At 39.4% G+C, this 27,010-nt stretch overlaps 1 protein-coding gene across 9 annotated transcripts in view; it reads right to left on the bottom strand.

Moving 5' to 3' along the window:
- Positions 1-27,010, bottom strand: part of phactr3b (phosphatase and actin regulator 3b) — a 60,847-nt gene that overhangs the window by 28,689 nt on the left and 5,148 nt on the right. Inside the window, exons 1-3 of one of the 9 annotated variants that reach the window (XM_008410195.3) lie at positions 7,849-7,990; positions 7,709-7,773; positions 78-143 (exon numbers count right to left, since the gene is read on the bottom strand). Coding sequence is in view for 2 of the 9 variants with exons in the window: in XM_008410193.3 (XP_008408415.1) it covers positions 25,318-25,450 (133 nt within the window). In the remaining 7 variants the exon portion in view is untranslated. Of the gene's footprint in view, positions 1-77; positions 171-7,708; positions 7,816-7,848; positions 7,991-25,317; positions 25,696-27,010 lie in introns of those variants that run through there. The other 8 variants (XM_008410198.3, XM_008410199.3, XM_008410197.3 and 5 more) reach the window with 8 other exon arrangements.

Raw genomic sequence — 27,010 nt, 5'->3', positions numbered from 1 at the left:
GGTCGGTGGCTCTGAATGCTTCATCCAGCCTAATTTCTGAGAGGAAGACAGAATCGCATTGTCTGGGCGTGACTCACATGGTTTCAGGGCAGACAGGACCTTCCCGGGCCAGAGATCCACTCACAATGGGATGCTTTGGAAAACTACACGGGAATAAATAAAATCAGCTTCAGCACAACTGCCTTCTCTCAGGATCAGTGTAGACATCTGCAGCTGGCAATTCTCACAAATTTGACTATTCTGGGAAGTGAATGTGGCTGTAGAACGTCTGTATCTGCCCCAATATTGAAATAAATTCTATATCGGGTATTGGTGACAGTTTGCCCTATCAATAAAGGTGGATCTATTCAATTAAATTCTATGCTCTGTGGTCTGAGTGACATTATGCTTTATTTATTTATTTTACACTATATTGACATTTATATTTATTCTTAATTGCACTTTAAAGAAGGCCTGTTGCAGCTTATGTTTTGACCAAGGTAGTCACCATATTGTTTTTGTCAGTTTCAGTTTCTTTATTATTTATTTTACATTGGCTGTTATATTTGTAATTACACTGACTGAACAAATTAAAGTTGTGTTATTTTTACATGTTTGACCAGGCTTGTGAAGCTATTGGTGTATTAAAGTGTGACATACTGGTGCAGAGTTATTAAAAAATCTGTAATTCATTACATTTACATCTGTGTTTAAAACGAAAGTCAATTCTGCAGTGTTAAACCTCAGACATCTGTATCAGTATTGAAAGTAAAAAAAGTGGATCATGCATCACTAGACTTGACAGAATCTTGTGTTTATTGGAGCTGTCCATCATTGTTGCAATAACAATAATAATAAAAGTTAATGAAATACATACAATTTATTTAAGTGGTGTGTTTTACCAATTTCCTGAATTTTGGGTGAACGACGATCGGCCAATACCTACACTTGCCTACTTTCACAAAGGTCTGAAAATCGTATTTGTAAAAAAAAAAAGAACAGGAAGAAAAATCGTGTTCCATCTGCCATAATTAGAAACGGCAAGTCAGAATTTTTATAGATTGGTGATAAAAACTATAGTAACAAACCAGAAAACTCAAGTAAATACAAAAGCGACTAATCATTTATTTTTGAAGGACGTCACATTGTGTTACCACAATGCCTATAAGTAAAGACATCAGCAATGATTTTACAGTAACTGCTGATGCTAATCAATCAGGCCATTAATACAAAGTCACTTCCAATTGATCTGAAGAGGTCAGACTGTAAGATGCAGACATAAAATAATTTATGTTTTTCTTTCTTTCTTTGTTATTTACATAGTAACAGGCAGTAATCATAAATAAGAAACACTAGAACATTTATAGCCTCAGCTCATTTGCAACACAGATCCCAAGAAAGACTTCTAACAACATAAAACTGTTTAAAGGCAGTCAAACGGGAGACTGCCTTTAAACAGTTTAAAGGCTGGGTTGGGGTGGTTCAGTTGGTAGACTACAAGCACAACGAGCAGAGGCTGAAGTCCTCAAAATGGTCGTCCTGGGTTCAATTGCTGAGCCAATTTGCCCTCTCTCTCCATCCCGTTTCCTGGCAATTTACTGTCCAGTGAAGGCTAGTAGTGCCAAAAAATCTTTTAACAAAGACAGTAAAACAGCACGGCAAGATAAAATATTATATACAACATAAACCTTAAAATGACCTTAAAACAGAGCACAATGAAACAAGCGGCATCATAAAAAAATTGTGGGCTGCTGTTAATCATAACTACAAGACTGGTCTTCTGAGAGAAACTGCATCAGTCTTCATGTGAACAAGGCACCAAGTCTGCAATCAGTTTCAAGTCCTGATATTAAGAATTAATTAAGAATTAAGAAAAAAGCCGTTCGACCAAAAGAGGTTACTAGACCTACAGATCTGATAGGAGAATATTTATAATTTGTATACTAAACAAAGTTTGATAAAAGTTTAAAAAATGTGTCAAAGTTCATCATATTTAGATTTGTGGGAACATGGTGATGATGAAATTTGACAGATTTTCTGTACAAAACTTTAATTTCTTGGTAATAGATCATTCTCACAGCCCTCCTGGTTGTTGATATTGCTTGAAACCAGGAACTCAAGTGGGAGAGATTCAATCCGACACAAATAATGAACTACTACTCAAGACAGCAGCAAGGCTAGGCATCATGCTATTGTAAAACCAAAAACCACTAAGGGAAACAACAGGAATATCTCTGAAGAAGACACTGACAAAAAGGAGTGATGTCAGATTTTAGCGATTGCAGTATTTTTCTTTTGTCTTTGGTTAAAGACCATGAGCCTGCTTTTGGATCAGTCTCCTGTCTGCTTGCATTCACATAAGCATTCAAACTAGGGATTGAAGTTATTGACTAATTAGTTAATCAAAAGTTGATTGGTCTTGGGTGTGCTGTGGTGGTGCAGGGGTTAAGCACAGTCCACATCTGGAGGCCTCAGTCCCCGATGTGGCCGTCGCTGGTTTGATTCCTGGCCTAGTGACCTTTGCCGCATGTCTTCCCCTTCTCTCATTACCCACTTTCCTGTCAACTAACTACCAAATAAAGGCCACTAGAGCCAATAAAACCTTAAAAAAAGTTGATTGGTCTTATCAATTGACAAACAATTAATTGACTAGCTGCCACTTTCTTAAAAACCCCAGTCCCCTTTTGTATCAAGAGGGCCAACCATCTTTTCATAACAAGAGCTAAATTTTTCATATACTGAATTTAAAAAAGAAGCACATTATTGTGTTTTACCATTTTTGTGTGTTACCTGTGTTAAATACTGACTGAATAAAATGAAATTTGTGATTTTATTACATTATTACACCTACACAACCCTCAAAATTAACCGTGCTTATTGACACCATGCCATTTTCCATAATGTTAAAATTTTTCTGAGTTATGCCCTCCACTTTTCTGTCGTCATCACATCCTCACATTCATATCAACTCAGTAATATTTTATTGAGAAGTTGACGCTGCTCTGCCATGCATCACACCTATTAAGATGAAACCTAAGGAGTTAGTCAAGTGTTAATATTTCTTAACAGAACTGCAAAAAGTGTATTTTGCGTTTTGCGTCCCACACCGGACTTTGTATGGACTGATTCTCTTTCCCATTTTGGGATAGTTCTGCCATCTTTATTCCTGTATCAAATGGTTTTGGACAACCAGTGCCACCCTGTGCTGGATGGCGGCCAAACTACTACACTAAAAGAAGGTTTAAGAGGAATTTATCCATTGGATCTAATTTTAATCTAATAAATCATTCATCGACAATTAATCTTAAATTGACTAATGGTTTGCATCACTAATTTGAACCACACCAGAGTTCACTGCAGCTGACCTGGGTTTATTCTTTTAGGTGGACCAGAGTTAACTTTTTTGGTCTTTGGCTTTTTTGAAGTGCATTCCACCAGCCCTGATAAGCCTGCTTTAATCAAACTCTCTTTAATCAAGTTGTCTAGAATGTCTGTGTCATAATTGGTGGGTGGAAGTGGTGAGGAGAAACGCTGAGACCCAGGTTATCGTGAAGTGATGAATTTAATGATAATGTCGAGGTACGGAACAAGGGGGAGCACAAGGAACACAGGGAAACAGACTGGTACACACAAAGTCGTTAGACAGGAACACAGACAACAGGTGAGACTAAATACACTGGGAGGGTAATCACAGGAACGAGACACAGCTGGGATCAATCAATGGGGAGGACAGGACAGAGACTCACAGGGAAACGGGACTAAACACAGAAAAACTCAAAAATAAACACAGAAACACGGATCATGACAGTCTGCTTTGTTGGGTGAGATGTGAACGCTTAATCAGATGCAAACCAAAACAGTGAACTCTAGTCCGCCTGAAAACCTGGGTCTGGATTCGATTATCGTAAAGTGAACTCTGGCATGGTTTGAATGAACGCCAAGCAGACCAAAGATGCTCCAGAAGCAGAAAACGTACTACAGCGCCAGGCATTCTGGGTCAACAGAACCAAAACAAATGTGTCCTAAATCCTACAACCACTAAAATATGACGCTATTGCATTACTATTTACATTTTGAGAAAAAGGAAGTTGCACCCAGTGTCTTTTTCACTGAGTGTCTCTCTGCCCACCCTCACAGGTTACTTAAAGGGTTTGGTTCGTCTGACACAGTGAACCACACGCAGCAGCTGAAAATGTAACAAATGTTGCAAGTTTGGTCCCAATCAAACCGGGACTTCTGGATTATCAGATGTGACAGCTAAAGAATAGAACAGCGATACCAAACACACTAGCAAATCTACATTACAACGGTGGAAAAAGACACTCCAAAGATTTTTTGAAACCCAATAAAAAGTGTTCAAATCAAGCAACTGCTGGATTTACTTGTCTTTAACACCCAACATTTAACATGCAAGCAGCAGCGAGATGAACATGTGCCACTTATTTCTGTTGGGTAACCCAAATAGCTACAGATTTCCTCCATGTTGATTGACAAACTGCTTTAAGGATGCGTTGATCTCATGCCACAGACGGAGCAAATCAGCTGCTTCCCTTCTTAGTGGGGCTCCCTGACACATCCAAGTCGGCGGGATAAGCAGCAGAAGAGGCATCCTGATGACAGACAGGCAGGCAGAATCCACAGAGGCTAACTGAGCTGACTTCTGTTATGCTTCAGCAAGAGGAGGAGGATGGCTTGGAGAAAGGACAGAAATAGGAACTCCTACACAGTCTGGCTCCGACAACAAGCTGACAGCTCAGGGAGCCTGCAGCTGAGTCGTGGGCAGCCAGTGAGCAGTTCCATGAGCAGAGCCACCTTTAGCTTCCATCGGCAGCGTCTTCATCCACAACATCTGTTTTTCTCATCTCTTAAACCATGATTTATATTCACTACAACTCAAACTACAAACTGGTGCAAAAACTAAAATAGAATATATTATGATTCACCGTGAAGAATTCACGTATTTGGTGAATATAAGTATTTGGTGGACAGATTTACTGGCACCCTAGGTGAAAAAAAATGCATTAATAAAATTAAATAATTTAGATTTTACTGTACTATATCAAAAGCATGTTTTTTAAATCCACCCTTTAATTAGAGGACACTGGATCAAGGGGAAAAAATTCTACATTGAGAAATACACAAAGAGACAATCATTAAGAGCACAATTATTGATGTGAAATGTGGATTGATGGGTCATCAAGTCTCCATGACAACCCTTACCAACATATCAACCAATTTGTTTGAGAGAAAAAAATAAAAAATTCTGTCCTGCCATTACAAGAGTACAAACTGTGGAGTTTGCAAGGACTTTTCTTTGGTCAAATAAGAGTAAGACAAGGCTTTTCATGGCATGAAACACAGGACAACTCATGCCCAGTCTAACGTATAGCGGAGGATCTGTTATACTGTGGGCCTGTTTATGCTCTAAAGAGCCTGGGAACTAGAGCTGCTTTGTTCACACGACAAGATTTTTATGCCAGTGTTTGTCCCGATTTCCCCCTTCTTACCATCTTAAGGATGCTGCAATTATTGGCATGTCTCTAAAGATAATCTTAAGAGATCCTTATGCTGTGTATGGTGTGTTAAGGGTGATATGGTCCTCTGGAAAGGACGACTGGAACACTCTAATCTGAAAGATATCCAACATGTTGGATTGTTTAGGTGCGGTGAAGCAGCGGGTGTGGTGTTGTTCCCCGAGAACAAACCTGAACGCGGACTGTTGAATGTGATGTGTAGCTAATAGAAAGTGAGGTGACGGAATCATGGAAGGAAATTCAAAATGCACAGAAGACAAAACAACTTCCATGGCGCACCAGAAAGTCCGGTGGACAGCAGAGATGCTTTTATACGTTTTTTTTTTTTTTGTCTCTGCTAAATAGTCCACAAACGGTCACAGTTTCTTCTTCCCAGTCGGCCATGTTTGTTTACTCTGTTTGTTTGGTCTCAATAGGTTTTGTGAGATTTTCCGTCTGAGGTCTGACTGTTGGCAAGTCGGAGAAATTTGTGTGTGGTGTGTTGCTCGACACCACGCACTGTACAACCAAACCTACCTGACTTTTTTTTTATTGCCACGTGTGTTGTCTCTCAAGTTTTGAAAATTGTCCGACAATTTTAAAATCTTGCCATGTGAACCAGAAACAGTGGCGTAATTATTGTTAACCATGAATGTCCAGACGTGACCTAGTGGTCTGTCAGTCAACCCACTTTCACTGCAAAGCAAAAGGGGACATTGGTTGATTTTCAGAAATCATCATAAGATCCGTAGATAAAATCGGCTTCACGTGTAAAAATTGGTTGATTTCACAATCTTAAGGAGATCTGAGCCAATTTATCAATGCAACCCAACTGAGAACCTTGTTAGAGTGAATGTTATTAGTTAATGATTAATTCATTAATTAATCATTAGTTCTAACCTCTCTGTATGTATGTAATTGGAGAAGACTCAGTGTTCTACTGGTGAAAGGGACTGGCTGGAGGGCTGCCAGTAGTTGACAGTTTATTTTTTTAAAAATAATTAGTTGTAATTATGTTTCTGTTCCCCCAACATTTTTTTCTGCAAGAGATAATTTTTTTTTAAACCAGGGTTGCTAATAAAGCTATCCGTTACTGAAACATGAGAAATATGTTCTGCAAACACTAAAAGATAAGGAAGCAGAAGAATGTGTAGGGGCAGAGACGTCAGAATCTTCACATCAAAACGTTCATTCATGCAGATGATGAATGGGAAGCAAGAAACCGAAGAAGTTATATTTAGTAGCACGCTGAATATAGGAAAACAAGAAATCCTTTATGTCACAGTGATAGTACATCTTCCCTAGATGCTTTAAGAAACCATCATAGACCTGAAGAGATATAACCTCACAAAGTCCACAAACAGTAGTAAGGTCAATCAGAACTTCATAAACATGTGGTGGATTATCGCCTCAGCTGCTTGATCACTAATCAATGTGAGAAGCGGGTCAGTTGTCCAAGCTGTTACCGCCCTGCCTTGGGATGCGGTGAGGAATCCAGGTCAAGCCCGGCGTAACTGTAACAAGCTCACCCAGGGTCAGCGCTGCTGTTTCCATAGCTACCACGCTGGATGCTGCAGGAAAAAAAAGGCCCTTGGAGGCAGAGAAATCACCACGGCATGAGGAACACGGAGTTGCTGGGTGGATGATGGGAAGGCTTGTTGCCACACGGATCGACACGGAGCCGCAGCCAATCACAGCCCGGCGTGTAAACGATGCATAATGCAACCCGAGTTGCATTATGCATCGTTTTTCATTTTTAATTTTCAAGACGCCCTGAAATATTCAAGTGGAGAGGATGTACGGGTCGGGGGAGAGGTGGAGGGGTCATTTTACGCTGGCGGTGATGGCGGTGCAAAAATCATAGGAAAATTATATCTGGATCCAGAAAGAACTGGCTCCTGATAAGTCAAATGTTGTAGACGGTATCGCTGAAATGTTCACTACTACCATTACTGCACTCACAGACAGCACATGGAAATGTCACTTCACAACTTCATTAACAAAAACGCACGTTCCGTGTTAATTAACTTTAGTTTTAACATAGAGGTCAGACCTGGTCTTGAATTACTATTCAAGTTATACGAGACAAGCAGCGGGAATTCTCAAGTCAAACACTCATAAAGGACAACTTTATGGACATAGATAAATTCAGCTACCACTATTATGATACTAAACCCTCCAAAAAAGCCCTGTGTTTTCGGGCAAAACTCACTTACAGCCGTTAGGTATCCAGCGCTCCTCCAGCTCTCCGTGTTCACTTCATAGGTTCTCCAAGAACTGGCTAGTAACGGAACACACCACAACGCTTGAACGTTTTAGAAAATAAAATGAAAACATAAATATTAAACGTCTCTACCTGCGTCAAAAGTTGTCCGGAACGTGTCGGTTTAACTCTGGAGCCACAGCGACAGCGCGCGCGAGCCGGTGTTACATCTGCAACTAGCTGCTCGTGTTGTTTGTAGCATCATGTGGACCCCGCCCCTCCGGACGGGAGGAGGAGGGAGAGAAAAATGGAACACACACACACACACACACACACACACACACACACACACACACACACACACACACTCAAGCTCAGCTGATAAACAGACATTATGAAACTCAGCGCCTAAAGATTAAGAGAGAAATTATGGTTTTACTTAGGTTAACGGCTCAAACACGAGCTTTTAAAACATTAGAAAAGTTTTAAGTAAAACTTTATTTTATCCCCACAAAACAGCAGATATTCAGCGCCAGAGTAGGATGCGAACCGCTGAGACCAGTGGCGGTTCTTGCATGAAAGGCTCCCTGGGTGAGCTTCTTCTTCCAAATACACTACGTTAGTGTAGACAGCAGGTAATGCAACCAAAATCCAATTTTTTTTCCCATATGCAACCCATATTTGACATTTTCATGGCAGTTTGAACGACCAATTCAATGAGGCCTAGTCTAAGAATAAATTTTTTTTTAAATCATAGAATAAAGTTGTATGAGAATAAAATAAAAAATGATGACAAAGTCATACAAAAATGAGTAGGAAAAGACAACAATAAAGTTGTAACAATATGAGTGATAATATTTCAAGAATAAACTTCAGAGAATTAAATTGTATTATTATGACAATTCCTCAACAAAATCTCAAGACCAATTTCCTGCCTGAGCTAAAATGGCTAAAGGACAACAAAGATGTCATTACAGCTTAAACGGTAATTATTAATGAGACATATGTAAATGTCTGGTTGAAGAAAGTAAGAAGCTCTGAAAAAGATTCAATGATTGGCATTTTATAGCACTTTTAAAGCTCTTAATATGAAGGGGAATTTTTTGCTTACATAGTCGTCAAGAAAAGACAAATTACTGGCAAATAAAGACGCTTGTCTACGGCAGTAGAAATTACATTAGGCGATAAAAGCTGACAATGTAGCATTTCTGCTAATGTGTTAAAATTAAAAATAAATGTCATAATTTATTTTTGATACAAATTGTTATTAATATCCCTTTTTCTATATATTGCCATAGTTTCTAGAGTAGTGGCTAGTTGAAGACCAATCATTAATTATTCACTCGGCAATAAACTGAATGTAAACAAAGCCTATGTGGTTTCTGATCGACCTTTTAGCTGGACACACACACAATGGCAGCATACAGGGAAGGCTGTGCTACATCAGAGATAATAAAGTCAGTGTGTGGATGTCTCCTCAGGGACAAAAACCGTAAGCAAAGAGTATTAACAAGGATGTAGGAAATGCAGCTCAACTCAAAACTCATTCAACATTTATAGGACTTCGTTTTATACTTAGGGCCAAAGATGGAGGGAAGACACAAACTGCTATCAGTTATGCCCTGCAGCTGAAGATGTACATATTCTAAAACACTGGAAATATTCAGGAACAACCAGAGTTTGAGTGCGTTGTAGGCCTTTACATTAACTAAAGAGACACATTTTCTTAACTGACTCAAAATAAGTGGTATTTTTAATTGGAAAAATTATATCACCACAAAAGAAATGCCGATATATCAGCACAGAAATCTTGTATAAATGTGACAGGAAGAAATGAGGAACCTTTAACCCCAGAAATAAAGAAAAGACAGATTCTAAAGTTTGGGAAATTACCAAATGGCAGTTTTTCTGCAGATGCCTCTTACATCATGAGATGACATTTATTGTGATTTAGCACTACATAAATAAACTGAATTGAACTGAAAAAAGACAAATCATAAACGTGCTTATCCCAACATAACTAACATAACTTGATGTGACCTTTCTGTAGTAAGCATCAACTCAATAATAGCTGAAAGCGTCACCCTTTTTAGAGAACAATGTGCAAGAAATCTAAGATATGTGTATCAGTTTTGCTGTGTGTGTGCGTGTGTGCATGTGTGCATGCGTGCGTGTGTGTGCGCGTGTTCAGTCACATGGGAGATGACAAAAATTGGAGAAACACCCTCAGCATCAGCACTATAACTGCTCAGACCTGCACTTATGAAATGCCCGTTTATGGGAAAAAATGCACCAAAGCTCTTTAGGATTGATTGCAAACCTCAAGTGCAAAGTTCAGAAATAAAACATGCCGCAGTGAAAATGTCTGGATAATAAATATAATCTTCTGCCTATTCTGACTTTACCGACACAGTCGGGATGAGTCAGGACTGGAGCCTACAAACCCAAAACCAGATCAAACATCCAGATAATGGTCTGGAAAGGAGGGCAGGTTGAAATTGCAGAAATGTCGAATGTGGATGAGTTTATGTTTCAACCATCCATGGCAGAGAGTTCAGGCAGTATGCAGAAGGAATGAAGGTCAAAGGTGAGTTGTGACACAAAAACCCTAAAGGTTTGAAAAAAAACCCAGAAGTAACACCAGCAATTAAACCTGGTTTGAACTGTGGGAGGAAGTCAAAGTACCAGCAAGTTCCATGCAGAAAGACCTCAGGCCAGGATTTGAACTTAAGACCATTTTGTCACATGGTAACAGTAAAAATAACAAAGCCAGCAGAACTTTAAATCTTTTATGTACAGGTCAGCGGCAGATATTTAGCTAATTAATTTCAATTAATTAACTGCATAGATTTTAATGGATTAAAATTTTTAGTGGAATTACTCGCTTTTTTTAATGGGGCAATTCCAGTCAGAACCTTTTGTAGTCTCATGTTTCTGAAATGCCCATGAACCTGACGCACAAGCAACATCCACTAACAAAAGCATTAGACGGCAAAGAGGCTTCTCTTGGCCCACTGGAGCTTTATTTTTGCTTAAAAAGAAAAACTGATTGGATGCTGAAAAAAATTATTATTTTAGGGTAAAAGCAGTTAACAAAACTATTCAAGCCTGAAGTAGCATCTCAATGCTAAACATGTAGCAGCAGCACAGATGTCACACATGCTAATGTCAGCATCCACAGTCCAAATTTCCAAAGAAGCTCCATGAATGATCAGAAGTTCCTGAAACTCAGGGAAGCTGAATGGATAAAATAACACTTTGTACCAATCTGATGATTGAAGAACCTAAATAACATTAAAAATAATAAATATCTATGTTGTTGGGCGAATATGTCTATTTACACAGTAATTTAGCAGCAAAACAGGTTTTGAATTGAAAATGTTGCTTATCTTGTTAATGTATCAATTCCTTACAGACTGATTAATTAATCAGATTTTAATTAATCTGATTAAAAATTTTAATCAAGTCCCGCCACTAATACAAGTATGAAATTAAAAATTAAAAAGAGATAACATAAAGAAACAAAGTAGAATAGAACAACATTTTTAGATTACATTATCATGTTATTCTTTCTATAAAGCCTGAAAGGTTGGGTAATGAAGTTACCAAATGGTGAGATGCTACAGTTCATTTTATCTCATTTCCTAGCAGATATTATGTTTTCAAATACATAACAAAAGTTCACTTTTTTAAAAACAATTTATATTTAAAAGAACAAAAAAACTAAGTGTAATATTTTATAAGGCTAAAATAAGATCAGCCTGTTTCAAATGTTATTTTACCAGATTTGCTCATGGCCCAACAGCTCTGTTAGCATCTCCAGATGATCATTTGAGTCAGAGTTTAACTACAACAGTGCTTCTTCCACTGCCTGACTTCCAGCAGCCCTGCTGCGGCTCTGCTTCGGCCCTGCTTCCCTTCAAATATGCTGAATCATTGATCAGGTATGCCTGCTTGGCCATGGAGCTGCTGCCATGTCACAGTGACAGATGGAGGACGTAGCGGTGGGGAAGAAAGTACCTCCACTGAGCTGCGCATGTGAGCAAGAAACATAATGACGCCTGGGATTCCTCTGAAGGGGACGCTTCAGGCCTGAAAGGAGGCCAGGACTCTCAGTGCTGCTTTGGTGGAATAGGAAGTTTGTTCCGACTGATTTCTTTGCCAGAACCCATGGGAGACTTCAAATTGGCTTTTGTTGTCTGCCCAAGAACTAAATATTGAGCATTGAGACTTCTTCTTGCTTTGATAAGCAGTTATTTTACTGGACAGGTTACAATATGCCCATTGTTGTTGCATTTCCATTGACCATAGAATTGCACAATTTGACTTTTGAAAATACATTTGCTAAATGAACCCATGGCAATGTCAAAGAAACTCTTGTCTTTTGCTATTTTTTGGCGACAAGATGTTGGTTTTTTTGGCCCTATCAAAATTGGTTTATTTTGCAAAACTGCAACGGAAACACTTTTTCTGCATCACACAAATCACATGATCAACAGGTCACACCAGTAGTGGATGATACTACTGGCGGAAACTAAAAAGAATAAGACAGGAAGTAGTTGGAGGATGATGGCACGGCCTGTTTTGTAATGACTCATCGCATGAACAAACATATTCACGTTTTTTTAAAATTGCGTTTATGATTTAATAGAAACACTGCAATTGCTGAATAGTGTTTTTTCAATGTTAGTGGAATGTCCACTAGGTTTTGTCCACATTTGGAATGGAAACGCAGTGACTGTACCACTGTTGAAGGACACTAATTACAAATATGTCATTAGGTCACAGTCCACAACTTTAATTACATTTAAATTGTAATTTAAATGTATGTTTAATATGTTTTTTAATTAAACATATTCTTTAACTAAAGACATCCATTCTTTCGCGATCACGTCTGTTTGATGGTTTGTCTCCGACAGTAAATTATCATCTTCAGTTAAACTGGTAACTTAAAAACAGATGACTTTGATGAAGAAATCCTCATTGTGGAGAAATTTTGAGGTATTTTGTTGTGAGGTATTTTTGTTGAGCACGCAAGCTTGTGCTACATGAAAAACGTTGAGTAACTTGTCATATAACCAGATGCACTGAAGTTTTCACACTGTTTATTAAATATGGTCCAAGCTCTCTTTTTACTACCCCCAATCATCAGCCTTCTGATCCAACATGATTATCTAAACCTAATCCTAAAGCAATCAACCAATAAATGACCAGTCAGTCTGGAGATTAAAGGTTTAACAGACTCATGTTGCTATCATGCAATAATGCTAGCAGTACTATGATATAGATGGTAAACAACTAGAACTGAGTGAAAATAAAATGACTGGTAAAGTTAGTTCAGTTTCAACAGGAAGTCAAATATTTCAGTCGGCTCAGAACGGCAGTTTAAATATGACATTATTTCTTGATTTGAGAAGTAGCAGTTCAATAATATGGGCCACAGATTGTAATTCATAATTTTTCTCCTTATGTCATAATCTGCAGTTGTTTGGACTCTTAGTTTCATTTGTGTTTGATTCTATTCTGATCATTTCTTTGTTGTTTATTTCCTTACTGTTTTGGGTTAGCCCGTATGTCATTTTATTTAGTCTCATTTGCGTTCGCGTCCACTCACTTGTAATTAGCTCTTCTGGTTTCTTTGACTTTTCCCTCCTCAGAATATATCTAAGCTCTCCACTGGCTCCTCCCTCTGTGGCCATTCCTTGTTTCCTGGATCCTGCATTGTAAATTATTTTTGCCCTGCTGCTTCCTGCCTGGCTCTGTTTTTGTACATTTTTTTAAATTTGCCACTCAAATCTCCAGACTGCTTTGGTCCTATTTAAATCCACCCGTCATGACACTTCTTCTGGGTTTGGAAAGACAAAATCTAAAAATTGCTGTTGGTGTTTATTGACCACTATTTTTGGTTAACACCTACCATGCACTTTTTTAAAATAAAATCTGCAGAAATAACGCCATTGGACATATGAATGAGCCCATTGAACGAGGATGGATGGATGGGGATAAACTTTTAATGCCTTTTCTTTTCTGTTGGATTCAAAGCTTCTTTATTAGGCAATCTGGACACAGTTGTTTCTGCTTTTTGTGTCTTAGATCCTTAAATGCGTTTTTTCCCAGTGGAAAAGTGGAAAAAAATGATGAGCACCGGCTAAAATCAGAATCAGGAAGTCAGTCTCAAAGTAGCGGTGGGCGTTTATCGCATCATTTATCATGACAAATTTCTAAACATAAGAATTTTCATTCATTATTTTTACAACAAACTCCAATTAAGCTCATCAAAACTGTCTGTATTTATTGGATAACAGTTTAATCTACTGTTTGTTCAATAAGGGTATCAATAAATATGAAAAAAAAGATGAAAAAAAAAGATGAAATCCAGTTGTTGTGCTTAGTGATGCAAATTACACTTCTTTATGAAACCGGAGTCCTAAAGATGTATGATACACATTTTTTAAAGAGCAATATTTGTGTTTGTGGAGATTTAGGTAACTGTTTGCACGCAAACAGTTACATAAGTAAGAAGGAATAAATAGTTATTTTATCATTATCACAATAGTACCACAAAATATCATGACCCAGTCAGTGGTGTCCAAACATTTTGCACTGAGGACCAAACCTGTCAAGTTGAAAACACTCAGGGATCACAATATGTATTTGTTTATTTTTCAGTTAAAAATGTGTAGTGCTTTTTTTTGGTGAATTATTTTCTTTTTACCTGCTCAGCAACAAAGAACAGTTAAACAAAAATGTCTGAAAAAGAATGTCAAAGTTGTACAGTTTCCTAACTTGTGGGTCAAGATATGAATTTTAGTTTATTCTCAGCAAAAACTGAAATTCACTGTCTTTGAAAACCCTTGACCATATTTAGTTAATTTTAACTATTAGGTGTGATTAAGTCTGTGTTCAAGTAAAAAATGTCACTGAAGACATTGCTTACGTTTTATAAGATTAAAACGTAAGCAAACATAAATTAGGGCTTGTTTTGTACCTAAAATTAATTTTTTAAGACATAAATTTGTCATTGAAAATGTCATACAAAGAAAAAAACAAATAGCCTTGATCTGCAACAGCTCTATTTGCTAGATTCCACCCAGGGGCCACACAAAAGGACAAAGGACCTCATCAAGGACCTCATCTGGTCCCCAGGCCACACTTTTGACACCCTGCTTTAAGTCTACATTGCCCACCCTAACCTCACGTCACAGTAAACCAAAAATCTGTATAAACCAGAAAAAGCCTGAGACCTGCATCCATAGAGACGAGTGTTGCTTCAGAATGATGATGCAAAGTTTCAAAAACTGGAGAAAGGGCAAATTTATGAAATCAAAATCTTACTAGTTTTATTGTGAATGTTGGCTTCACATTCTCACTACCACAAGGTGAGCTGGAGTCCCACAAGAGCCGCAGTCTGGCACTGATGGAAGGCTTCCACTTCTGCTCTTTAGGCTTAAATTCTAACGGGGGTTAGCCTATCAGTGAAGCTATTCACACCTAACATAGCATCTCAATGCTAAATATCTAGCAGCAGCACAGACGTCCTAACGCTAATGTTAGCATCCATATTAAACACATCAGATATCTTTGTTGTTGATCTAATATGTCGATTTATTCAATAATTAGGCAGCAAAAAAGGTTTTGAATTGAAAATGCTTATTTTGTCAGTTTGGACAGTTTTTGATTAAATGTGATTAATTAAAATCAATGGAAACTTTTAATTGAGATCCATCGCTAACACTAACATAAATGAATGAAATGATATGGCAAAATCTAAACTGATACAAGCCACAGTAATAATCAAAGCATAAATATGAACACAGAAGAGAGAAATCAAAGTCAAATATTCCAGCATCGTGACAGTTTTATTATGCTTTTTCTTTTAGAGAAGAGAGGAGAACTAAAATCAGAGGCGATGTTAGCAAGAAGAGATGTAATTTAACTGCTACAGTGAGAGAAATAGAGAATCTGGATGAACCCATCCCCCCAACACCATCTCCCCTCCTCCAACACCAACAAAAGTGCGGCCTTCCCCTGCAACAACATCAGTGTCTAATGTTGACATGTTACAAATGCTGCTCAGATTTACACAATCTGTCAATCATACAGGCAGAGTTAAAAGTAAGTCAGTAAAGACTTATGTGATGCAGGTTCCTTCCTTCCATTACCCTCATCCACATTGTCACTTCAATCATTCTTACTGCTACTGCTTTTGTGTCTAAATCATGTTTTTCGGCTCTAGTGGCCTTCATTTGAGACATGGGGCAAAGGTCAACCGGGGGTACTCGAACCCATGACGGTCGTGCGTGTCGGGTGCTTGAGCCCTTCACCATCGCCACGCCCTGCTGATTTTGAATGAAACTGTCTCAGATGTGCAATTATTTTGTTTCCTTCCTGTCTGGGTTTCGACAGACTGGGTGTCTATCCTCACGTCTGTAAATATCCGAATATCTTCCAGAGAAGAAGCGGAGATCTACCCAGCAACTGCACTCCGCCGAGGGGGGAAACTACTTGACATAAGCTGTCAGCCATTTACACATTAAGTATCTTTTTATGAATGTTTCATGTGCTGACCTAAATCCTTCCAGAGCTGAGTAAAAGCAATATGTTGCACACGGTGCACCCTGCTGATCACTACGGGCTGCATGGAAGAGCAGCTCAGACCACCCAGGACTCAGTTCATTTCAGACATTTGTTTTTTTTTACAAAACACACAGTGAGAACAGAAACAGCGTAGCGTGGGCGCCGTCACACGGAGAAGTGCTTTACTCCCCATGGCAGATGTAATTAAAGCAAACGCTTAAGCCCAGAGAGCGGACGGAGAGGCAGAGAGGCGGGGGGCGTACTGAAGGGAGGAAAACTGCAGCTGCAAAGATCAGTCTGCTGAATCTGGAGCATTGCTTCCTAACTCCTTTTAGCACAACCTGAACACAACAATGGTTCAATCACATCATTTCAGAAATGAAATGAACCTCCAGTGGTCCAAGAGAAGCAGCTTTGTCGTTCTTCACTATTTGCTTGTGTTGTTTGAGGTTCAGATTTACGGCTGTAGCAGAAACTCTTGAATACACAAGTTCCAGATGAAACTCTCTCTTTAAAAGGAAACCGATCATGATTTAAATAAGAAGATTATTTTAGAATAATTAAATACAGAACTGTGTTTTAGCAGTAGTCGTTGTTGCATTTGCATAAAAAAAACATATAAAGTACCTCACATATAGAACATAAAAATGTAAATATTTAATCAGGATTAATTTTTTTCTTTCTTTCAAATGTCTTTTTATTGATTACTAGCAATATATTGAAAAATATGGTACAATATATTCCAATAAAATTTTTGCAGATTTTAACCCATAAACAAATCCCTAGACAGCAGACATAGCTAAAGCTAAACTGATGTCAAATCAACTCAGTGTGGTTCAGCATGCTATATTGTCTCTCTCCATTGTTAAAACAACCCATAAAACCAACCTGTACAGCACTATTCCTGGTCCCCCTTCAGTGGTAGGTCCATAGGACAAAGGTACAGTAAGGCACACGACAATAAAGTACAGTACGGTACAGTATAGTAAGATATGGTTAAAACGGAGCTACTGGCATCACAATATAGCCCGTATTAGGGGGAAAATAGCGTCACTGCTTGCGATAAGCATGTGACGAACTACTGAGTGGCTTTTTTTCGGTGCAGTAATATGACGTGATGTTATGCTGTGCCATGCCTCTCGGTGGAAACAAAGCATAATGCTGGGTTCCAACCCAGGCCTCAAGTTGGATGGTTGTGCACAAGTCCGACGCTTAATATTGAGCATCAAAATCGCTCTAGAAATGTGTCTGAGCAAAGTGTGGCATCCTGCGCATTGGGAGGAGCCTCTTGACTTTTGCCTTTATTTTCCTCTGCTGATCACTTTCTACAATGGCAGATGAAATGTATACAAAGTATTGTGGCTTTATTTACTAAAAGCAAGACAGCGTCTTTGTCGGGCGCCTCTGCACCATGTTTGAATTCACCAGATGATTCAGAGATGTTCTGAGGTTCACAACTTAGCCACTTGCTGACAAAGGTCACTATCAATGGTGTCTCAGTCAGGCCCAGTTTCACGGCTTACTAACCCGCATCAGTGCCTACATCTCCTGCCAGGACACCAACTACAGGCCACTACGTCATATAGAGGAGTCTCTTTGATTGGTTGATATTCCATGTCCAGCTACTAAACAACTCCAGCAGCAGTTGTGATGGACACCCGTTAAGCAAAGTCAAAATGTGTGACAGCAGATCCACCATGAGACTTTACGATACACCTGTGGATGTGCGTCTGCATAGACTTTGCATGTAAAGCAGATCCTCAAATCATTCAAATCTGAACGCAGCATAAGTGGTGAAGAGTTATTCACTTCAGGTAAGATACTGATTTGTCAGACTCTTAACATAGCCACACTTTGCACACAATTCCCTGCTTCATTAGCTTTTTAGAGAGGATTAATGGCGGATTAGCCTTTGCACATGACAAACCTGAAAAACATTTTCTTTCACATTGCTTGATATTTTGACATGTTTTGTCTTTGTGTGCAGAAATAAAACCCTTATTGCTCTGTTTATTTGCTGCTGCTGCTCCACATCACATGACAGCCTCCTGCATAATAGTGCTTGTGTCCTCTTGTTAGATCGGTCCAGGGTGATGTCATGCTTTGTCGTGCTCTCTGTGATTCACCCCAGGGTGCTGTAGTCAGTGGGACCCAGGGACGTCTCTGCAAAAAGCATAACAACGCAGGAGATGACTCGGCAGAAAATATGGAGATATGATTTGAACGCTCCTCTGAGCCACTCAATCTTAGCCAAGTAATTTAAAAGAATCAATGCCACCAAGACTCAAGGGTAAAATCTATACACAGCAGCACCTACAGGGATATATAAGGAGTCTTACTTCAAATGGCTTCATGTTAATGCCTTCATCACTGCAGCTCGTCTTTTGAAACAAAAAGAAGATGGAAGAAATTGAGGGGCCTGCAGCATGTCTAAAAATACTGTATGAGGATCCTGGATGAGAGGGAAATAAAGCATTGGCTTATTCATTTTATCCACATCTGACTGGATTTCATTTTAAAATATCCTAATGATCATTATAACACTGAGTGTACAGTGGTCAGGCAGCAATCGCAAATCCTGGAGCAGGCTGCTGAGTAATCCAGACTCCAGTGACTGTGCATCCTCACTCAGTGGGAAGTTCGACCTTGCACACTCCATTTGTCCCTATCCTATATGAGAGATTTGCTGCTTGCGGTACCAGGCCCACCGTGACAGTCACCTCACTTATTTATCCCATCTGCAGAGTGGAGCCCTCTAGTGGCGACCATTACTGACGGTTTCATTACTTTTTTGACCACGTTTTGCTGCGTTTACTTTGTTCCCTTCAAAAGTATTACAGTTTGAGTTTGTTCAGATGTCTACAAAAAGACTCAATTCTTTAGTTTTCAACTGGTTTCCAGCTTCTTTTAATTCAAGGTTTTTGTTTTAGCTTGAATAAATCTTCTGTAGAGCAGAACCTAAGGATTTGTTCACACCTTCGTCCAGCAGACTCTGTTGGATTGGGGATCAAAATGACAACATTTGTTATATTTTCAGCTGATGTGGTTAACTTTGACACTATACTGTGTAAAACAAACCAAACCCTTCAACAACTTGTTCACCTCCTCTCCTGTGGTGGTGATATACACACATTTGTTTTGGTTGTACTTACCCAGAAGGCCCTGCGCTATAGTCTGCTTCCTTCTTTTGGAGCAGTGTCTGGTCTGCTTGGTGTTCACATATACTTTGAAACCTCAACAGATTTCTCTTCAACAAACTGAGACCTTGGTCTTTAGGCAGACTAGCGGGGAAACACCAATCAGAGTCGAGGAGGTATCATTGCACCTAAGTATTTCAGCTTCTAGTTGCATTTGCATTAATCACTGGAAACGATGTCTTGAGCTTACAACATTCCTTTTAACTCAATAACCTCTTGCATCTCTCTTCTTCTCTCCCATCATGCTACAAGTGCCAAAATTAAGAATATTACACCCCCACTGGTAGCTGCTTCCTTATCTCAGGACATTATATCCGCAAAGTACAAACTAGGTGACAAGCAGTCTGCTTTCAGTTTGAAGAGATGGTTAATTTGTTCTAGTTCTTAATAAACTAGAACAAATTACAGATGCTCAAGGTTCTGAAAAATTGGATTACAATAAACTGTTAAAAGAACAAGTCAGCATGTCTAATTTATATCAACTGCAGATTGAACACCAACCAGTTTTCTCAATAAAATGTTCTTTAAAGAAACATTTAGAAATCACAAATGACCAGCCTTGGGATGATGGCCACCAGCTTCTGTAAGGCTATTGCTTGCCAACCCAATGCTAGCGTTAGCATATATGTGGCAATGGACAGCACAGTTAGTAGGCATTCCAGTGGGTGACCAGCCCTGGCTAGTTACCAGTATCTCCAAAGCTAATCCTGGCCTAGCCAATGTTAGCATTAGCCTACTTCTGCTATTGGACATCAGAGGAAGAAGGCAAATACAGAGGTTAACCAGCCTAGACATGCTGCAAGTTGTCTCCTAATTTGCTTGCAATGGCTGTTATTAGTCAATCAGTAGCTAGCTTTAGAAAGGATACAGCCTCCTTCAAGAAGGAAGTAGACACCGTTGGATATGCAATAATTTAAATTTTGACACAAACAACATGACATGGTCACCCATACGGTCTAAAAGAGCAACAGTAATAACTGAAGCACATAAATATTCACATTCATTGTATATTAGCTTGCAAACACACCACTTCCCTCACTGCATTTTCTTTGAAGTTCTATGTGTTCCATGAATCTATGAATAGAGCACATATTCAATAGCTCCAAGTTATTCCACAAATAACCTGGAGCTCCGTTCCACAGAAATCTGCAAATAGGTGAATATGTGAACAGGATTCCTCCAAAATTGAAATTCTAGCCTTTTCAGTCCACCCAGGTCCTCTTCAGTATTGTTTCCATGCAATTGTTTGATCTTGAGTTATCAAGAAACCTTCTGGTGTTCTTAATTACCCAGAACCCGAGCACTGCTCTCAATAAAACGGTTCTGGGAGTTGAGATAAGCCCCTACTAAGAACAGGCGTGAATTAAAAACATGGAGGAAGAGGCTGCAGCAAGAGATAGAATCCATGTTCTGTGAGCTTCAGGACCCAGATTCTGCCTAACAGGTGCCACACGCTGCAATCCTGCAGATATGCTGTGTGAGTGAAATAGATTTTCTTTTGTTTCTTCTTTCCAGACTATAGGAACACCTTTCGTGAGCTGGAGTGTGCGCTCTATGACTTGTGTGTCTATGGAGACGGGTCTATGCGTGCATGTAGGCATGAGCTGCCAGGTGCTGGGTCTTCTGTTCTCACAGTTCGCTCACAGCTCTGAATTCAGAATGAGACAAACTGTCTTATAAACAGGCTCCCCGATTAATAAAACATAAGGCAAGCAAAATAAAAGGAATCCCAGCCTCATGCAGCCGCCCATACCTTTTCTCATTTGACTGATAGAGAGGACTGAGCTGAAGGCCATGTGCAGCTGAAAGGGAAAAGTGGAGGTGGAGGTGCAGCGGTTGGACGATAAGAGCCTCTGATGTTAGTGCAGCATGTCAGAAAAGAACAACAACGCCCCCTTTAAAAAGGACAAGAGGCTCTCACAGACTGCAGGCAACAGGGCAACAGCAAGAGACGAGGGGAGCCTCAGCAGACCGGCATGTTGTTCAGAAAAACAGTAAAACAGGACATGAACAGTAGCAATTTCACTTTTTTCATGTTCTGGCAACTACATTATTTTCATCAAATGATTTTATGAGCTTTATCATATGTAGGCAGAACTGATAACTGATCTACCCAGTCCTAGCTCAGATAAAATCATTTTGGTAAAAAGCCTGACTGCGAAAGTCACTCTATTAACCATTTAACCCATATTGTGGAGTTTTGTACAGTTGAATGGTTGACACAGGAGACTAAAGAATTTCTCAAACATGTATGAAAGAATAAAGTAACACTCATGTTTTTGAATAGGAAAATAATAACATGATGTAAAGCTCAAGAAAGTTTTTTTTACATGATACCACCCCTTTAAGAGATAAGTGGGTTTCTGTTTAGAGAATTTGTCATTATCTTACCCGCAGCAGCAGTCAGCTTTCTGAACAGCCACACTCAGAGCAGACAATAACTGTGCTTCGAACATTTTTTTATTTGCATTTTGAAGCAATGCATTAAAAAAGGTTGATCAAATTGACAAAATTCTATATAACTTCCTCAATTTTGCAGAAACGTTTTTATACTTGCTTGAGGTGGTTTTTGGCTTTTCCAAAAAAGAGTTAATGCGCTGAAGGGTCGATGGAAACATTTGCAGAATAAGTTGTGACGAAGCAAACTTTACCATCCGTTGGTAGGTATTTTGCCATATAAGAGGTACAAAACTTAGAAACTTTAAATGCCCAAGTGTTGCAATGCATTACTTTGTAATACTTGTATTGAGAGGTCATATGAAAATTTTGTCAAGGCGATTATGCAGCTGATCTCCTTGACATCAGAGATCTGTTGCTCCCGCTTTTATCCCTATTAATGGACATGATTCTTCAAGCAGTGAATTCAGTCATAACTGGGTTGATAGCTAAAGTGCTAGCATCAAGTGTGATGGGATGGAAGAGCAGAGGAGGAGCGGGACGACTCGCTGCAGAGCATCCTGATGCGGATGGAAGACACCGACACGGGAACAGTGGGCTGGTGGGTGGACATTAGGTCTAAAACGATTACACAAGGGCAATTTTACACCCTTCTGATGTTGACTCAGAGCTTCTCAGACAGAAATGAACACACTGTCATAACCATAACAACCATGAGAACACGACGAGCCCTGAAGAGGAGTGAGGGCACCAACACAGCCAGCGTCAGTGAGCCGCTGGCAGAAGGACTAGAGTAGCTGTTCTCAACGTGGGCAGTACCGCCCCCCGGGGGGCGTTCAGAGGACGGCAGGGGGCGCTGGTGGAAACTTTTACAAAAGGGGGGTGCTGGGATTCCTTAGGGGGGCGTTAGGTCGAAGGTAAACTTTACACCTTATGTGCACAATAATACCAGGTTAGACTTTGAGCAACTTGCTAAAACTGTATTTTGTAACATTAAAACATGCTTGGCTGCAACTGTATCAATGGCAGTTCTCCTTCTATTCAGTGTTTGTAGCTTCTTGGCGCAGCTCCGTTCTCCTGCTACTAGTAGCTTCACCGCATCAGTCCAGCTGATGGTCTTGCTTCACTTTGTCTGGTATTTTTGTACATATGTTTTGGCAGTGCTGTGATCATGTCAAAGCAGAGACTTAAAGGGTTTTATTTCCGTTTGAAAGCTGCACGCTTCCATGGGAGGACAACAGAAAATTGGTCTTATGAACATGTAATTACTAAATTCACGATACCCTCACTTTGTATCCCTCTGAAGAATTAATCCATTTAAATAACAAAATCCCTCCAATGGATGATACCACGATAGAGAGCGTTCATTTTATAGCGTTAACACCGGTGCTGTAAGTGGTCCGGTATGAAATGGGTGTGATAGAACAACGATACCAAAGCACTTTTAAATTTCAATAATCAGAATACCGAAATTGTTTACGTTGTTTTAAAAGGTTTATGTCAGTCTGCCTTTTCCCCATCGATACGCTTCCCAAACACTGCGCACCATAGGGAGTTAAAAACCCCCAAAACAAAACAACAACAAAAAAAAAAAGCCGCGCACATTGCGCAAAAACTCTGAAACAAGAGAAGCAAGACATAAAATGGAGCAACGAACTAGATGTGAATTATGGCATAAAAACAGAGAATCTGACGCTGAACAGTGAAAAATCAACACATGATGTGAAACACATGACAATTCGGCAGCGCAGCAGGTGATGAGTGAAGATTACTGATGGTGAGCGTCAATAAACGATAAAATAAATTTAGCAACAGGAAAGAAACTAAAGTGGACATAGCAATAAACCAAGAGAGGATACTATTAATCAAAGGAAACTAAATGGAAATGAATGAAGAACAAAATGCAAGAATAAACTAAGAAGCTAAAGTAAATACAGAGGAATAAACTGGTATGGCAAGACATTTCGAGCAATAATTAATACAGAGGACTGTATGGCAAGAATAAACAGACACTATTTCCAGATAAAATGTAAAATAATATTGTTGAAGTGCCATGGGTTTGTTGAGACCATATCTATACTGAGAATAAATACATTTTACAGACCATAACAGTAAATAACGTATCACTTGTTTGTTTTTAATTAGATTTGATATATTTATTTCTTCAACATTATTTTTCATGTCAGTGTTAATGTCATGAGGCTGATGACTCCATGACACTTTCAATTTGACTCATTAGGATTTGATTAAGAACCAGATTTGTTCTTTGTAATTTCTGTGGACGTGGCCCGCGCGGACGTGGCCCGCGTGGGGGGGCCTTGGTCCTTGGCATGATAAATTGTCCCAGACATTATTGTCGTAAATTATCATATTGTTGATTTGAGACCATTTTCAAGTAATAACATGGTAATTGCATAATAACGTAGCAACACGCAGCAACAGATGATGAACATTTAACACAAACAGGAAGAAATTTTAAATAGTCAAAATAAAAACGGAAAACAACAGAAACAATAACAAATAAATCATGAAGTCTGTAAAGAAAACATGTATGAATACATTTTTGTCCTTCAAAAATTGACTTATTGAGACTGAAGAACCAGACTGAAGACTTTTGCCATCCAGGTTTTGGTAGGAAGAGAGGAAAGAGAAAAACAATAAATCATGTAAATGAAAATGATTAAGGTTTTTATAATCTGCTGTCAATTTACAAAAAAAAAAAAAAGCTATACTCCTATACATTTATCAACACTCCACAGCAGTAGCTTTTTAAAAAGCTCCCAGGCTGCCAAGCAACAGAAAACACTTTCCCAACACCGTCCAGCAGAAATGGGGATCCCACCTCAACACTAAAGGCCAACGTCAAGGCCTGAACTGGCAATTCATTTGGAATGGCTTACGACTGCTACTGGAAAGACGTGAAAAAAAGTGGAGCAGACAGATGAGCACCATGTCGCCTCACAGTTGGAAAGCCTGGCACTGCCTTCTGCCATTTGGATCACCATGGAAACAGCCAAATACACCACCAGCAGCAGCGCTGGTCCAGCTTTAAGTAAAGGGAACATGTAAAGGGAAAATTCAAAGCAAAAACATCATAAACCCAATGAAAATGATCAGATTTATGGAATAATAAGGTTGTTTTACAGATTGCGTCACAGACTCGACACTGTGATGGAAGCATGACAGAATGCACACAGCCCCAGAAATGCCCACGTGACATTTTTATCATGATGGGGGCGGGGGGGGGGCGTGGGGGGTTCCTGGAAGGCCCTGCAGCGCAGCGCAAAAATACGCACATGACGACGCATGTTGCACATAGTATCAGCGGTATCACCGAGCACGCGACCACGCACACGTGATTCACCGGCATCAAACGGAAAAAGAACAAAAAAAGAAAAAGGAAAGAAAAAAAAACAGACGCCCAGCCGGCGCCCTCCTCTCATCCTCTTACCTGGACCGTGGGCTTCTCCCGAACGGACCTTGGTGATGCTGCTCGGGTCACTCTGAGATCTTCCGCGCTGCACCACGCATTCATCATCCAGCCCGTCGGATGGTGATGCTGTTGATGATGAGGATGATGCCATGGTTGGAGAAAGAAGAAGAAAAAAAAAAGGTTAAAAAAAGCTTGAAAGAGGCGTGATCTCCGCCAACAGCCAACCAACCGGCCAAGGTCAGCGGCATCAAGTGGTAGGCGCTGATTTCATGCGCTGCGCTCCGCTGCTGCAGCTGCGGCTCCCCGGTCAGCAGCAGCCACCAGCGGGAAATTCATTACGAGCGCAGCATTATAGAGTGTCGACGGTGCCAAAAAACACGTGATTCCCCCACACCCCCAAAAACCCCCTTCAATCTTTTCTCGTGATTTTTCTCAACACACAGTTGAGTTAGACATGGAGCGTGAAAGTGGACTGTTCCTTAAAACAGATTTGTTAAATAGCAGCAATTATTGTGGGGGGTGGAGGTTCTCAGTGACATTACCTTTTCAGAACAAATAAAATTATGGCTTTATTATTATTATTATATTAAGTTTATTTACTATACATCACAGTACAAGATACTACGACAGTGTGGGCATAGAAGGTAGAAAGAAAGAGGAAATTTCCAGCAAAAAAAAAAAAAACAACTCAGAAATTTTTAGATTAATCTCAGAAATTTTCTAGAAAAAACAAGGACATTTCCCAGCAAACGACATTACTATTTTCCCTTTTTTTTAGATCTTTCCAGTTTTAAGCTTTATATTCACACAGCAAGTTGATGCTCAGTTCTGAAGTTCAGATTTTTTTTTTATTTTTATAAATCTTTTATGCCATTGCCATTCAGGAATTTGCATATTTGATCATGCTTAACTTTACTTGGAAATGCTAACCAACAGCTAGTAACAGTTAATGAGAAACTAATGGATCTTTTCTGCGAGTGTTACAAACAAAGCAAAAACTATCCGACAGTTCCTGATTTTTTTCCCCTGGTTGATGTATTGAATAGAATGCGATTGGACGGCCGTTCTTCCAAGTTTATGTAATCATCATGTTATATAATAAACACGAATCTGCCCAACCTCTGAAAAGAGACAAAACATCGTCAAGAAGCAATTCAGATGCTCTTTAATGTGGTACTGTGGATTATTACGACCTGAATGAAAGACAAATCTCCAGCAATTTCCAAAATTATTCCTCACAAAATTTGCCTAATTATGAGCACCTTTTATTAATCATTTATTAATCACATTCTGTCTCGTTACAACCACAAAACTTCAAAGTGTCCTGTCATCTAAGTAGCATACAACTGCATTTTCAGCTCCATTTACTCTAATACTCTTAATTAAAATCAAATGGAACTGGGTGGGATTTGAACACAGGATTTTCTTGCTGCAAGGAAACAGTGCTACCAGCTGCCTCTATTTACAGTCACTCTGCTTCCAATCTGACTAATAAACTATATTGCCAAAAGCATTCATTCACCAGCCTTCACTCACATATGAGATTAAGGAACAACCTATTCCTAATCCATACGTTCAATATGACATTGGTCCACCTATGCAGCTAGACCAGCTTCAACTCTTCTAGGAAGGCTGTCCAGAAGGTTTAGGAGAGATTATGGGGATTTTTGACCACTCTTCCAGGGTCCATTTATGAGGTCATATGATGTTG

The sequence above is a fragment of the Poecilia reticulata genome, chromosome 5 (assembly GCF_904066995.2).
Source record: "Poecilia reticulata chromosome 5, P_reticulata-male-v2, whole genome shotgun sequence".
In the NCBI taxonomy this organism is placed as follows: Eukaryota; Metazoa; Chordata; class Actinopteri; order Cyprinodontiformes; family Poeciliidae; genus Poecilia; species Poecilia reticulata.
Note: the sequence above shows the minus strand (reverse complement) of the source record. Positions and strands in the feature narration are given on the sequence as shown.